The 14,578-nt window shown below is 35.6% G+C and overlaps 1 protein-coding gene across 1 annotated transcript; it reads left to right on the forward strand.

Moving 5' to 3' along the window:
• Positions 1-12,822: 12,822 nt before the first annotated feature.
• LOC109676358 (olfactory receptor 7D2-like) lies at positions 12,823-13,758 on the forward strand. The gene has a single exon (XM_020152790.2). It carries the CDS (start codon positions 12,823-12,825, stop codon positions 13,756-13,758), a length of 936 nt encoding a protein of 311 aa, XP_020008379.2.
• Positions 13,759-14,578: the final 820 nt, after the last annotated feature.

The following is a 14,578-nucleotide window of genomic DNA, read 5'->3' on the forward strand; positions in this document are numbered from 1 at the left end:
CTGCTTCACATTCACAGTACCTACCACACTCATGGGCAAGAACTGATTATCAAATTTGTGTTTTCAAGTGAAGAATACATGGAAAGACAAATGTGAATTCAGAGATTTATTAACTTGGCCACAGAATTGGGGAGGACTTGAAATATAATGAGATAAGTGTCTACATTGATTTACTAGGCAAAATATTTATTTGTCATATTATAAATATAACCAATAACCTGTGGAAGATTGCTGGATATCTGCAAAAGGAATTTTTCTGTAGAGATTGATTGGGGAAGAAGTATGTGCTCATATATGAAAATGGGACAACTGTTCTAAGAAAGGAGAAAGATGGAGGGGATGAAACTAAGATATACTGTAAGCACTTTGTAAGTGTCAAAGTGAACCCCAGGTACAACCATAATACGCTATTAAAAAAAAAAGAAACAAAACAATAAGGATTTATTGGCATGGATGGTGATTTATTATTGAATTATCTTTCTGGTTTTGCTTGAAAAATAACAATGCCATCCAGGAAACATGAATCCTTCCATTTTTCTAATGAATTATATTCCCTGAGTTGTTTTCCCATAAGCACTAAAGAGATAGTGAAGGAGGAATACCAATATCATTCTCTATGTATCTATTTCACAATCAGGAATCACTTTAATCTTCATGATGAAAGCAAGAATTTCTAATGAACCTGAATTCATGATCAGTAATGTAATTTCAGCCCACAAATATCCTGCACAGATATCTTTGAAAGTAATCTCCAGGTCAACAGTTTAAAATACAGTTATTTGAAGTAAACATCAATGACAGCGTAGTGTGGGTGTTGGTTGTAAATATCAGAGCAAATGTCTGAAACATGAAGTAGCTGAATCCTAAAATTCCTAATTCTATTCGAATTGAATATTGTAAGGGTTAGCTGTCATTGTAAAACCATAAATCCTAAAAGCAAGTGCATTAATATATCTTCATTATCAGTGGCGCTAACATTGGGTAGATACTATGAACTCATCTCCTTGTCAGCTGTGTGTCATTTGGATCAGCTCTACTGACAGTTGTTCAGCTTTCTAATACATTGGGACTTCACCTGACTGCTGGCTGATCTCTTGGCTGGGACATTGTCTTGTCTCATTGTCCTTTCCTCCTCCATTTGTGTGGTGTAGTTTTGTCACATGGTTATGTTCCAACACAGAACAGCAGAAATGTGACTTGAGTTCCCCAGAGGCATGCTGTCAATCTCAACCTAGTTTATTGTCAAAGAATGTTTGAAATCTTAAGAGAAAATATACCAAGAAAAGGGAAATGACAGGATACACTTTTATTTATAAGTTGAGTCTATCAGATACATTTTTACAATAATAGAAAGAAGAATAACACAGCCAGTGGCATCATACATGAAAGAAATAAGAGGTTAGACTTACGGGTGAGGAAGGCTTTGTACTTATCCCTGACTGGTGAAAATCTCAGAGTAAAGTAATCTTAGAGCAAGAGAAAATAATCCCAAGGAAAGGGAAATACTGAGAATGCTCACAGAATACTCCAAAATGTTATTGAGGAGGATATAAAAATGGCCAAACTTCATGACTTCAGAAAGATCATGTAAAATGTGTTAATTCCCTGTTATACAGAAGGTATGAGGTAGAAGAAATTCACTTTTATAAAATACATATATTCAAATCCAAGTACCATCTAGACTACTGTCTCTCTCAGCTTCTCCACAGCTAACAGAATCATAATAATGGGAGTTTCGATGGCTAGACTGGTTATAGTCCCAATTCTGCTAATTTCATCACCCAATATTTTCAAATTCACATTAAAAACAAGCTTCCTTAGAGATTATCTTATAACTACTTGATCCCATATGTCCAGAATAACGTAAAAACAAAGCCAATGGTCAGCATGAATTCATTTTTATATTTTTCTCCTTTCATCAGAAAAATATGCTAAGGTAATTTGAAGCCCAGAATATTATTGTGATTCAATTTTGAAGTTACCCACAGGTTCTTGTATTATCACCTGTTTATGATCTCATGGGTTTGAGGGAGGTGTTTGGATTCCAAGGGCTCTGGTGTAATCAATTGATTGATCTTTGGATGGATTTCTAAATTGGTGCCATTATTGAGTGGTGGTGAAAACTAGTTGTTGGGGCAGGTAGAGAGAGTGGGTCATGGGGTATTTGACCTGCAAATACGTTCCTTGTCCCCTTTCTCCTCATCAATCTGTCATCTTTCCTGGTTCCCATGAGATGAGCACCTTTGCTCCAACACTCTCTATGCAATTTTTGTTTCGGCACAGCCAAGAAAAAATGGTGTCGACTGATCTTGATGGAAATCTAAAGACATGAGCCTAAATAGTTCTTTCTTCCTTTAAGTTGTTTCTCTCATATATTTACCCTAATAATGAAAAACACGCAATTAATACAGTCATGTTCTAACAGTGTGTGCTTATGTGGGGGGAATGGAAAGCAATTGTGTGTTGAAGAGAAAGAGGAATCCATGTAAAAATTTGAACTGTTTAAAATTGGCTTGCTCTATAAAACTTTACTTTCTTGAATATAATTCTAAGCAAACTTTATTTTGAGTTAACTTCAGATTAACATGCAGTAGGAAGAACTGACACTAAGAGATACAGGAACCCCAAACTCTGCTTCCATAATGGTAACATGGTGGAAAACTATTATGGAATATCACATCCAGGATGTTAACACAGATAAGAATGAAATGAAATCCACAGTCTACAGGGACATATGCAAAATCTTGTTTATTGTGATACTATTCACATTATATGAGAAATAGAATCAACTGATTCTATTGTAAAACGTATGGGTAAAAAATATTACAGACTCATAAAGAAGAATGGAATCCTGTCAGTTATGGTAACATGGATGGAACATGAGGACATTCTTCTAGGTGCAATGAGATAGAAGCACAAACTCAAGTGTCACATGTTCTCTGACTAACAGATTGAAATTTAAAAAGATGATCTGAATACAGAGCCATGATTGCCAGTATTTGGGAAGTGATGGAGAAACATTTAATAATGGGAGGCTTCATTTAATCAGAACATGTGTGGAAATATATCCATAAATATCATTCATATATAAAATGAATTCATGTTAATTTAAGGAAAAAATATATAATACAGAAAATATCCATGAAGCCAAAATGCCCCATTTTTGTCCTTTCCAAGCTATATTCTTTTTTTAAATTTTTATTGTTTTATTATTCATATGTGCATATGATGCTTGGGTCATTTCTCCCCCCCTGCCCCCACCCCCTCCTTACCACCCACTCCACTCCCTTTCTCTCCCCCTACCCCCTCGATGCCCAGCAGAAACTATTTTGCCCTTATCTCTAATTTTGTTGAAGAGAGAGTATAAGCAATAATAGGAAGGAACAAGGGTTTTTGCTGGTTGAGATAAGGATAGCTATACAGGGAGTTGACTCACATTAATTTCCTGTGCATATGTGTTGCCTTATATGTTAATTCTTTTTGATCTAACCTTTTCTCTAGTTCCTGGTCTCCTTCTCCTATTGGCCTCAGTTGCTTTTAAGGTATCTGCTTTAGTTTCTCTGCGTTGAGGGCAACAAAGGCTAGCTAATTTTTTAGGTGTCTTACCTATCCTCACCCCTCCCTTGTGTGCTCTTGCTTTTATCATGTGCTCAAAGTCCAATCACATTGTTGTGTTTGCCCTTGATCTAATGTCTGCATATGAGGGAAAACATACGATTTTTGGTCTTTTGGGCCAGGCTAAACTCACTCAGAATGATGTTCTCCAATTCCATCTCTTTACCAGTGAATGATAACATTTCATTCTTCTTCATGGCTGCATAAAATTCCATTGTGTATAGATACCACATTTTCTTGATCTATTCATCAATAGTGGGGCATCTTGGCTGTTTCCATAACTTGGCTATTGTGAATAGTGGTGCAATAAACATGGGTGTGCAGGTGCCTCTGGAGTAACCTGTGTCACAGTCTTTTGGGTATATCCCCAAGAGTGGTATTGCTGGATCAATGGTTAGCTTTTTAAGTAGCCTCCAAATATTTTTCCAGAGTGGTTGTACTAGTTTACATTCCCACCAACAGTGTAAGAGGGTTCCTTTTTTCCCGCATCCTCGCCAACACCTGTTGGTGGTGGTGTCCAAGCTATATTCTTGTCCTTCCTTTCTCAAAAAGCCTGATCCACCAATGTACTTATAATTTATATATTGCTATCATTTCAAAAAACTATTCAGATTTTGGAAACATTCACCCAGGTAAGGTAGAAAAGTAGATAACTTTCAGAGCCTCTTTTGCCCATGAAAATGGTAGGCTGTTAGGACAAAAACTTGAAATAGTAATAAGATTCTAAATATGAAAATCAAAACTAATGAGCAGCAACAAAACATTCTACTATGTTAAAGTTCCTTGGAAGTAAAACATAAATGTATGAAAAACCCACCAAGGAAAGACTGGTCTCACATTTTCTTCCACTATAAACTCCTAGACATGCCCTGCATTACTGAATGAAGTTTTTCACACAGAAGCAGGTCTTATTGAGGCAGTAGAGATAGATGAGCAGACTGGGAAATTATATTCTTTTAATAAATATTTAAAGGACCAGACTCTAACTTTTAGACAAGGATGTAAAGGCTGGAGAGCCAGAATATCCATACTCCTCCCATCTCCAAGCAAAAACGAGCTGCTTGTTTCTGCTTTCCTCTTTGAGATTAAGAAACTGCACCCTCTTAATTTACACCAAAAATTAGTTTATCAAATAAGAATCTGCATGTCAGGAAAGGAAACTATCTTAGTAAACATGGAAAAGGTAGAATGAATTAGCCTCTCAAGAGTTAATTTCAGGGAAGGAGCCCCTTATAATCATACAAAAAAGAACATATGCCTTATTGAATCCATAACAGAACCCAACAAGTGGGGCTGTCTTGTTATCTTTTAACTAATGTAATAACCTGAACTTCTAAAGTCCCAATTTAAACACATGGGCATTTGTAGGAGATAAAAAAAAGCATAGACAGAAAATTGAATTTTGCTCCAACCTGTATGCAAATGAGGCTGAGGGTTTGGGTCCACAATCCCACAATCCTGACCACATGGTGTCTTGGCCAGAAAAGTGAATGGGCCAGCCCATGGTTCTTGCTTGCAGTGACTTGGACATGACCAGTTCCCTCTATTGTTCATGACATGTCTGTGATGGGACAAGTATCTCATCTCAAAACCAAGCCTTAAAGGGTTAACTTCTAGAGAGTTTAGACAGATTTAGAGATTAGAGACTTAGAATTAGGTGGAAAAAATCCAGGAGAGAAGCAGCTACAAACTTCTACCATATACCATTCAGATTCACAATTGATTTTATGTTCTTGACCCCAGGATTCTGTGAGTCACTTGAGAGGGTGAGAAAACTAACAATGAGACTAGAGCAGGCCTTCTCTCCCTTGCTTCTCATCCATGTTTACTTCTTACCTGGGTGGCCAGTTCAGGAGAGGAAACAGGAGCAGGCCATGGAGTAAGAGAGGTAAGAGAAACCTCCTCCACCATAACTAAAACAGATTTAGAGAGAAAAGTTCCAAAGCCAAACATTTTCATACATTGTGAGATTCAACTTCTCACTAAGGCTTGCCAATTTATGTCACTGGAGGGTTGATGAGCAGGTTCCAACAGCTTCCCAGCTTCTACATAAAATCTCAGATCTTTGAGATCCTCAGACCTTGAAAAGCATTTCAATGTGTCTCAGAACAAGGAGTCTAACAAGGTGAAAGTTTTAGCAAAGATTTATTTTAGTATAACAGGATAAAGTATAGACAAGAGTTGGAGGAGAGGAAAAGAGAGAAACATTTCTTGTTTTCCATGTAGAAAATGGGAGCAGACGCCTTTCCAACTCTCTTGTCACTATACTTATTACTACTGACTCTGTTGGACTTTTATTTTTATCACAGTAAACTTTCAGAGTGTGATTTCCCACAGAAAGGAGTCAATACTTTCTAAACTTTTCCAAAGACTATCAGCCATTCTGATGGCCAATTATCCCCAGTGTAGAACAATCCATGCATGGAAACTATAAAGAAAATGGGATTTCATTTAAGTCTCAGAATATGCAAAGTGGAAGACACAGGTTTAGATAACTCATTCAATATTCTGAAGAGAATGAGGAAGGTGAGATATTATATATGCATATATTTTTATTATAAAGCAATAAAAACACTTTCATGGATGAATGTGTTGGAATTGAGATCAAGTGGTGTATTACAGGTGCCATGTGACTTACAGAAGATTGTATTAAGAAAGTATACACATAATTAAAATGTTGATAAAGGAATAGTACAAAAAATTCTTCATAAGTATCTTGCTCTGCTCAGCAAAATATCATTATCTCTTGCAGATTTCTGCAAAGGGTGAAGGCAACCAAAGATCACATTCCTGAGTGGCAGGAATCTTTGATATGTTTTGATTCCCTAATGGACTTCCAACTCCAGAAAATATAATTTTGGCCCTTTCACATATTAGATAGGCATTCTGCCACTGAGTTACATCATCAGCCTTCATATTTTGTTTGTTATAATACTTATTATTTGTAGATGTTGGTACAGTTCAGAATGCTACTTTCATATGAGTTTGCAGCATGCACCAATCAAATCCAACCTCTTTTTCAACCATCACCACCATTCACTGTTCCCAATATCCAGTAATCGGTGTTGCACTTTTAGGTTCACTGTTTTAGCATGTGGATGCTAAACATGGGAAACTTGTTTCACTGTCTCTGGTTTATCTCATTTATTATTATGTTCTTTAAAACATCTATTTTGCTGCTAATGACAGAAATTCACTCCTCTTTATAAATGTATATTACTTCTTTGTGTATGTACATTCCATTTTATATATCCATTTACTTGTTTATTGGTAAATAGCTGATTCGAAATCTTAGCTATTATGGATAGTGAGTACCAAAATGAACACAGGCAAGCAGGTATCTCACTCATATGCTGGTTTGAATTCCTCTGGTTACATACCCAGAAACATATGATAGAACACTTTGAGAAGCTGTTTCAGGAGTAAGGATGTAGATAATTGTTAGATTACTTGACATGAATGTGTAAGACCCTGGATTTGATCCCCAGAAGCATACAAAGAAAACATAATACAAATGAAAAGCTCTTTCAATATTTCTTCTATTATTTTTCCTTTGGTATTCACAATGGAAGGGCAGAAGGGAACCTGTGTGACTATAAACTCACATGCAGGGTTATAACTCCAGCCCTTCTAGTTTGCTACTGGAATGATCAAGAATCTAAGTGGAACTTTTTAACAGTATTTTCCCTTTTAACTCAGGTCTTATTCTATGGATGTTAATTCCCCTTCTTATCCTTATATGATATTGTCCTTCCTATCAAACCCTCTTCAATGGACACCTCTATTTTTGGTACTAGATGTGATATAGATCATAGGGCCTCAATTATGCTTAGGCAGTCACTCTACAATGCTCACCCTAAACACACAACTAAAGAATAAATTATGTCCCAATTGAGGAGCTCATCTCAAATTATAGTAATAGTAATATAAGCTTGTGGAGTGACCATGAGCAATGATTCTCATTTAGTGCTATGTTCATTAGTTTTCCTTCCTTGTAAGGTTATGGGATGTGTGTGGTAAATATATTGCATTTACACAGATGAAAACCAAGAGCTTTTTCATATATTTCTCTTCTTGAGTTTTCACAGAATTTGAATCTAGACATGGGTGATTCTGCACCTTGCTCTAGGAATTTCTATGACACTGGATCTCAACATGCAGTCCATTCATTGTAGTATAACCAGAAGTAGGAAATGTGAATCTGTTAATAGGATCCAAAGATCTACGCTTGAACAAGCCCTTTGGGTGTTTCTGATACACACTAGGGTTTGAAAGACACAGTGATATATATTTTTGGTCTCTCTAGGGAATAACCAAATCATTAGCATTTGTAGTTTGTTCCCTGGTGTGTGAAAATGGAAGGTTGGGAGAAGAAATGCTTTTGACTTTCTTTATATTTGTGTCTCTAACCCTTGGGAGCTCGTTATTGGAGTTTCCTATCCCTTTATTTGTTATAAAAATTAGTAAACATTTAGATAACCCACCAGTCCTTTCTGACCTATATCCAGCAAACAAGGAACACTGTCCACGAATCCTGAATGTAGAAGGGACAGAGTTGGTAAGGGTATAAGCCCTGCAAATGCCGTGGATCTTTCCAAGATCCAACTTTTACTGCATTACTTCTGAGCTGGCATAAAGGCAATCTGACCAAGAAAGAGAGGAGGTAGGATATATTTCTCACTAAATGGTTTTAAATATTCACGGATCTGGAGAAATTCCAGACAGATATGGATGGGACTGGAATAAGTGTGCATTCTCTTTCCTAAGAAGTGCATTCCCATCTTCTGAAGGGTGATAAATCAAGGGTGGGGAGTTTCTCAAAAAAACCACTAAAGAGAGGAGCATAAATAAAGAAAATGAAAGAACTTACTTCCTAGCATCCATGGCTGCTTCCTGAAGTGGGAGAAGCACAGCACTTAGAGTGCAGCTTCTCGTTAGTGCCCAGCTTGAAGGAATAAGGCGAAGCATCTCAGTTTATTTTCATGTAGCCATCCTCCAAAGAAGTGTGTCCAGCTCCGTTCAGCCAACTTTGCTAGAATCCAGGCACACTGCCTTAACAAACATGAAAATCCCATTCAAAGTTGTAAAGCAGAAACATTGTTAAGACTTTCTTCTATCATTTTTTTAAATTTCCAAATATGTAACATCTAATCTTGTTTCCTGAGTATTTGTTGAGTGTTAATGAGACGTAGCAGCATTTGTATTGAGAAATCCATGGAAAGGGAACATTTTGTATGAAGGTGATCATGTTCTCAAGCATCATGTACCATGACCAATTGTCACTGCTGTATTACCATATGCACTCTTTCTCGAAACAGTAAGAGCAATGATTGTAACTAATATTTGTAGAGATTTTACGAAGCCTCTAGCAATGATGTCATTTTCTCAATAATGTATATTGTGCATTATTCACTAGAATGACACTAGTAAATTTTGCTCAACTTCTTTATTATGTTGAACAGATTAATGTCCTTCTTAGCTTGCTTCAAAAACCATCACACAGTTTGTGATCCTACCAAGCTGTCTGAAGATTTACAATAGCTAGTACAGCAAATCTCTTCCCTATTGTGGCAGAGGAAAGAAGTTGGCTCAGATATTTTTCTTTCTCATAAGACAACATACTCCCTCCACTTCATTTTTGTGTACATGGTCCTAAGATTGAACCCAGGACTCAATGAATTTTCAGTCTATGCTCTACCACTAAGTGGTACTTCCAGCCCTCTCCTTCATTCTTTTTTATGAACACTTACCTTTCTAAAGCTCCTATCCTTAGGAGTAGATTTATTTCTTAATTTTTAGATATTTTTTTTGACAAATCAGATTTATACTTGTGTCTATGATACAGTGTGATAATTTAATACATATATCACATGTAAATGTCAGATCAATGTAATTAGTATTTCTGGGACCTTATATACATCATGTATATGTACTGAGAAACATTCAGATCCTTTCTTTTTTTTGTATAATTACTGTTTCATAACACTTATGTAGTAATATGCAATAATTAAGCTAGTAGTAAGAAATAGTTTCTTAGTCTACAAGTAAATAGCACTTGAAATTTTGAGAATTATCAAGATTTGAATTTTCTTGTGATTGTTACTATTAAATTATATAAGTATTATATTCAACATTTTATTTTATATTTAATATTACAAATAACCCTTGTAATTATAACACAACTTAGGGGAAAACAAATTTTAAAAGTACACTAAAAATTATACTTTCTTTCTTGGAAATATCAATTTTAAATTTAGAAAATAGGCTAAAATCTTCCCTGAATCTTAAAATTTCCATCATTTAAAGTGATTTTTAACATCAAAGATATTCCTTGAGGCTGGGCATAATAGCACAAAAGTGTGGTCCCAGCTACTCAGGAGGCAAAGGTTGGAGGATCTGGTTTGATGACAATCCTGAAAGTTAGTTTAAGACACTTTATGAGGACCAAACTGTAAGTAAAGAACTGGAGATGTGGCTCAAGTAGCAGAACATTTTCACATTGAGAACAAGGCCCTAAATTTTAAACATCTGTTCTGCAAAACAAAAAGATAGTATTACTTGAATTTATAAGACTACTCTTATTTGAAAGGAACTTTGGAGATGTCTTTCATCTGATAATCCTTTATAAGAACAGTATTTTTGTGAATGCAATTGCTAGGTAACATTTATTGGGTGCCCACTTTACATCAGGCACTCTGCTTATCACTTTATATAGTCGTCTTTACCTTTCTCTATGACAGGTAACATCATTGTGTCCATTCTCCATGATCCTGGTTCACAGAAGACAAAAGACACAGAAGGAACCCTAATATCCTGGTCTTCCTGAATTTGCCATTAGACTATGAGTTGCTTGAAGTGTTGGGAGGGATAATGTCTTACTATGTTTAGGTGCACATTACAGTATTGTCTATGTAGATTAAAGTGGTTAATAGGAAATTTTACAAGATAAATTCATCAGTTCTTTGATAGTGAGAAGTATGTAGATGAAGCAAGTGAGGGGGGTATGAATGAGAATGGTTGAGGTCAATTAATATATGATGTATTTGATATACTGTAAGAACTTGTGTGTATGCACAATTTTCTGCACCCATCGCAACAATGAATGAAAAAAAAGAACTTGAGCTGGACTTCAATAAACCTAGGAGAAAAATTGCATTTTAAGGAACTCCAGTATGAGATGACTTTCAACAAAGTAATAGTTGAAAAATTAAACATTAAAACTGGCATAAAAAGTTTTGGGATTTATATATAAATGACACCAGTTTTATTATTTACTGTGAATCATAAAATTTAAGACTTTGGGTTTTTCAGTATTATTGTGACCTGCTTTTAAAGATATTTGAAGAAGAGAAAAAAATTACATGATTTAAAGAAAATAAATTATGCAAACAAATAGAAAACTATAAAATAGAAATAAAACAAAAATATAAATTAAAATAACATGAAATATAGTAAAAAGTATACAAGTTTAAAATACAAAGAGTTGGAGAAGTCTTTCCATGTCATTTAATATTGCAATCCCTTTTGGGAGGGAAGGTATATGTCATATCTGGAGTCTATTTTAGCTGTTAGGAATGTGTCCCAAAGGAGAAAGCAGAAGAAGAAATGACAACACTGGGATCTGAATTGGACTGGGACATTGTTATCAGCAATTTATTTGAACATCAGCTCTTACTATCGCTGCTTTTTAAGGAAGGTGTGGGGGGCATGCCTATAATCCCAACATTGGGAAGCTGGGACAGGTGTCTAAAGGTTTCTTGACCAGCTTATGCTACATAGTGAGACCCTATCTCCAAAACAAAACAAAAATTTCAAAAATCAGTAGTTGTTCTCTCTTGGCATACTTTCTGACTCAACCATGAACTATAATACCAGTTTTACATCATGTGGAAGCTGAGACCCTGTAATCCCATATATACATGTTACAAGGGTCAATGCTGAGGAGAAACTGAACTTCCCAGTGAGGTATTGATTTATTGGGTAGAATGCCATGTTCCCCATGGAATTTTGGAACTTCACTTATGTCTTTGCCCAGCAAAAATGCACTGAATTTAATTTATTCATTCAGTGTTCAGTTGGTAGGGAATAATGGTGAATCCATTAGCATGAGGGGCTGTCTTAGAAAGCAGCTATCAAGGAAAAATATAGCCAAAAGATATGCACTATTACATATATATATATATATATATATATATATATATATGTAATATATATATATATATACTCAAATTTCCAGACAGACCAAGCACACAAAAGGCCCTGGGTTTAATCTCCAGCAAAACAAGCTAAAATAAATAGACTCACTATAGGAAAAATTGATGACAAACAACAGCCCAAATGTAACATTTCTAGTGGCTAAAACAATTAATTTATATTACACAGGATCCAATGCAATAGCTTGATGCAACTTTAAAATATAACATATCTTAGAATAAATTGGTGAATAGTAACATTTCTCATAAAACAGTAGAGAATGTGAGATTATAATTTGAGCAGCATCACATATTTGTAGTTATGAGAAGATTCAGAATATATCAACTTAATCAGAGTTTGATTCTCTGAGAACATGATATCATAATTGGATTTGATTGTGTAAAGTGAATTTAAAAATAGCATTAATGATTGTTTATTGCTTAAAAATAGCATTACTGGGCATGATAGTGCATGACTGTAATCCCAAAAGTGAGGATGTACAAATATAAGGATCAGAGTACATGGCTAGTTTGGCCAAAAGATGGAGAGATCCTATCTCAAAAACTAGGCAGGTGTACTGCTTCATGCCTGTAATCTCAGCTACTGTAGATGTGAAGGTAAGAGGATTTAATTAAAAGACCAGACCAGGAAAATGCATCAGGCCCTATCTGAAAACCAAACTATAAGCAAAATTACTGCGGGTTTATCTCAAGTGGTAGAGTCCTTGTCTAGCAAGTTTGAGGACTTGAGTTCAATACTCAGTAATAAAAAAAATTACACACTTCCATTTTTTCCTTAGAAAATGCAAAAATTTTATTTTTTGTGTCACCATACACAAAATTAATCTGAGAACTACATCTTGAAGAAAGGAATGAAAATGACTTGAAGGGTGAAAATGTTTAAATATTACTAGAATTTAAGGCATTGACAGAAGATTTCTTTCCACCAAGTAATGTCTATGTTCCTGATTCATCGTCACTCATATTACTATCTTCCAGCAGACTACTGAACAACATGGAATCAGAAAACAAAACAGATGTAATAGAATATTTTCTCCTGGGACTCTCAGAGGATCCAGTATTGCAGCCCATCCTCTTTGGGCTGTTGCTGACAATGTACATGGTCACCATGCTTGGGAACCTGCTCATCATCCTAGCAGTCAGCTCTGACTCAAAACTCCACACCCCCATGTACTTCTTCCTCTCCAATCTGTCCTTTGTTGATATCTGTCGCACCTCTACTATAGTCCCTAAGATGCTGGTGAACATTCAGACAGAAAACAAGGCCATTACATATGCAGGCTGCCTTACCCAGGTGTATTTTTCCTTGGTTTTTCTAAGTATGGACAATTTACTTCTGACTGTAATGGCCTATGACCGTTATGTGGCCATCTGCCATCCTTTGTATTACACAGTCATCATGAACCCTGGTCTCTGTGTTTTGCTGGTTGCAGTCTCCATGTGCATCAGCATTGTGGATGCCCTGCTACATGCTCTAATGTTGTTACACTTATCTTTCTGCACTGACCTGAAAATTCCTCACTTCTTCTGCGAAATTACTCAGATTCTCAAGCTGGCTTGTTCTGACACTCTTATCAATAACATCTTGTTGTATTTAGTAACTGCCTTCTTGGGTATTGGTCCTTTTTCTGGCATAATTTTCTCTTACAGTCAAATTGTCTCCTCCATCCTGAGAATCCCATCAGCTGGTGGAAAGTATAAAGCTTTTTCTACTTGTGGGTCCCACCTATCTGTAGTTTCTTTGTTCTATGGGACCTGTATTGGGGTTTACCTTAGTTCTGCAATTACTGATTCTCCCAGGAAGACTGAAGTGGCCTCAGTGATGTACACCGTGGTCACTCCCATGATGAACCCCTTCATCTATAGCCTAAGGAACAAAGAGTTGAAGGGAACCTTGAGAAAATCCACCATTGGAAAATTTTCCTTTTAGCAATTCTGTCAATTGTCTTTAGTGTGGAGTTCTAGAATGGGTCAAAGGGAACAAATTGAATTTTTCTAGCAAGTGTTTAACCAGGGTCTTTCATAACATATACTTTGTATTGAGTCCTGTTTTTCCCTATTTTTACTCTATGTCAATGACCAACTAACTTCACTCTCTGAGTCTAGTTTCCACAACTATAAAATAGGGAAAGTAATGTTGTACACTTAAGTGTACAACACTTAAGTGAAATAGAGCATCTGTCTCATATTGGGATATATGAGAAAATGCAATGTATGTTTTATAGTCAAAAAACCTTTCTGTATTGAGCACAAGTAAAATGAAAGACATAAAGTTTGGAGGTGAGCATTCCTGTGTCAGTAAAATCTTAGTGGACATTTTATTATTCCTTTATTATTTTATGATTAATTAAGTTCCAATTTAACTCTGTTTCCCTGAGTTACTTTTATTTTATTCTTATTTTCTGACTTTTGCCATGATATAAACACATTATTTGAACAGTCCATTGAGTATTAAATAAAAGTTGATTTCTCAATATCCAATCATATGGAGGATTTCATCTTTTAGTTTTGGAAATTTATTTTAACCTAATTACATTGGATAACAAAACATGCTGTGTTTATTATTTTAATTTCTTACAATTGTCCCTATGATTTCTATGTAGCAATCCTGGGAATTCACAAATGCCAGGTAAGATCTGGAGGAAATGCCTGTGATTCTATTGCACTGTTAAAGCACTTGTCTAGCATGCAGTGGTCCCTGTGATCTATCTTCAGTATGGAGGAAAAGTAAGTTTCTAAATTGAGACTAT

Source organism: Castor canadensis, chromosome 14 (genome assembly GCF_047511655.1).
Source record: "Castor canadensis chromosome 14, mCasCan1.hap1v2, whole genome shotgun sequence".
Lineage (NCBI taxonomy): Eukaryota > Metazoa > Chordata > Mammalia > Rodentia > Castoridae > Castor > Castor canadensis.

Coding starts and splice junctions, on each gene's coding strand:
- LOC109676358 (XM_020152790.2), top strand. CDS start 12,823: ATGGAATCAGAAAACAAAACAGATGTAATAGAATATTTTCTCCTGGGA.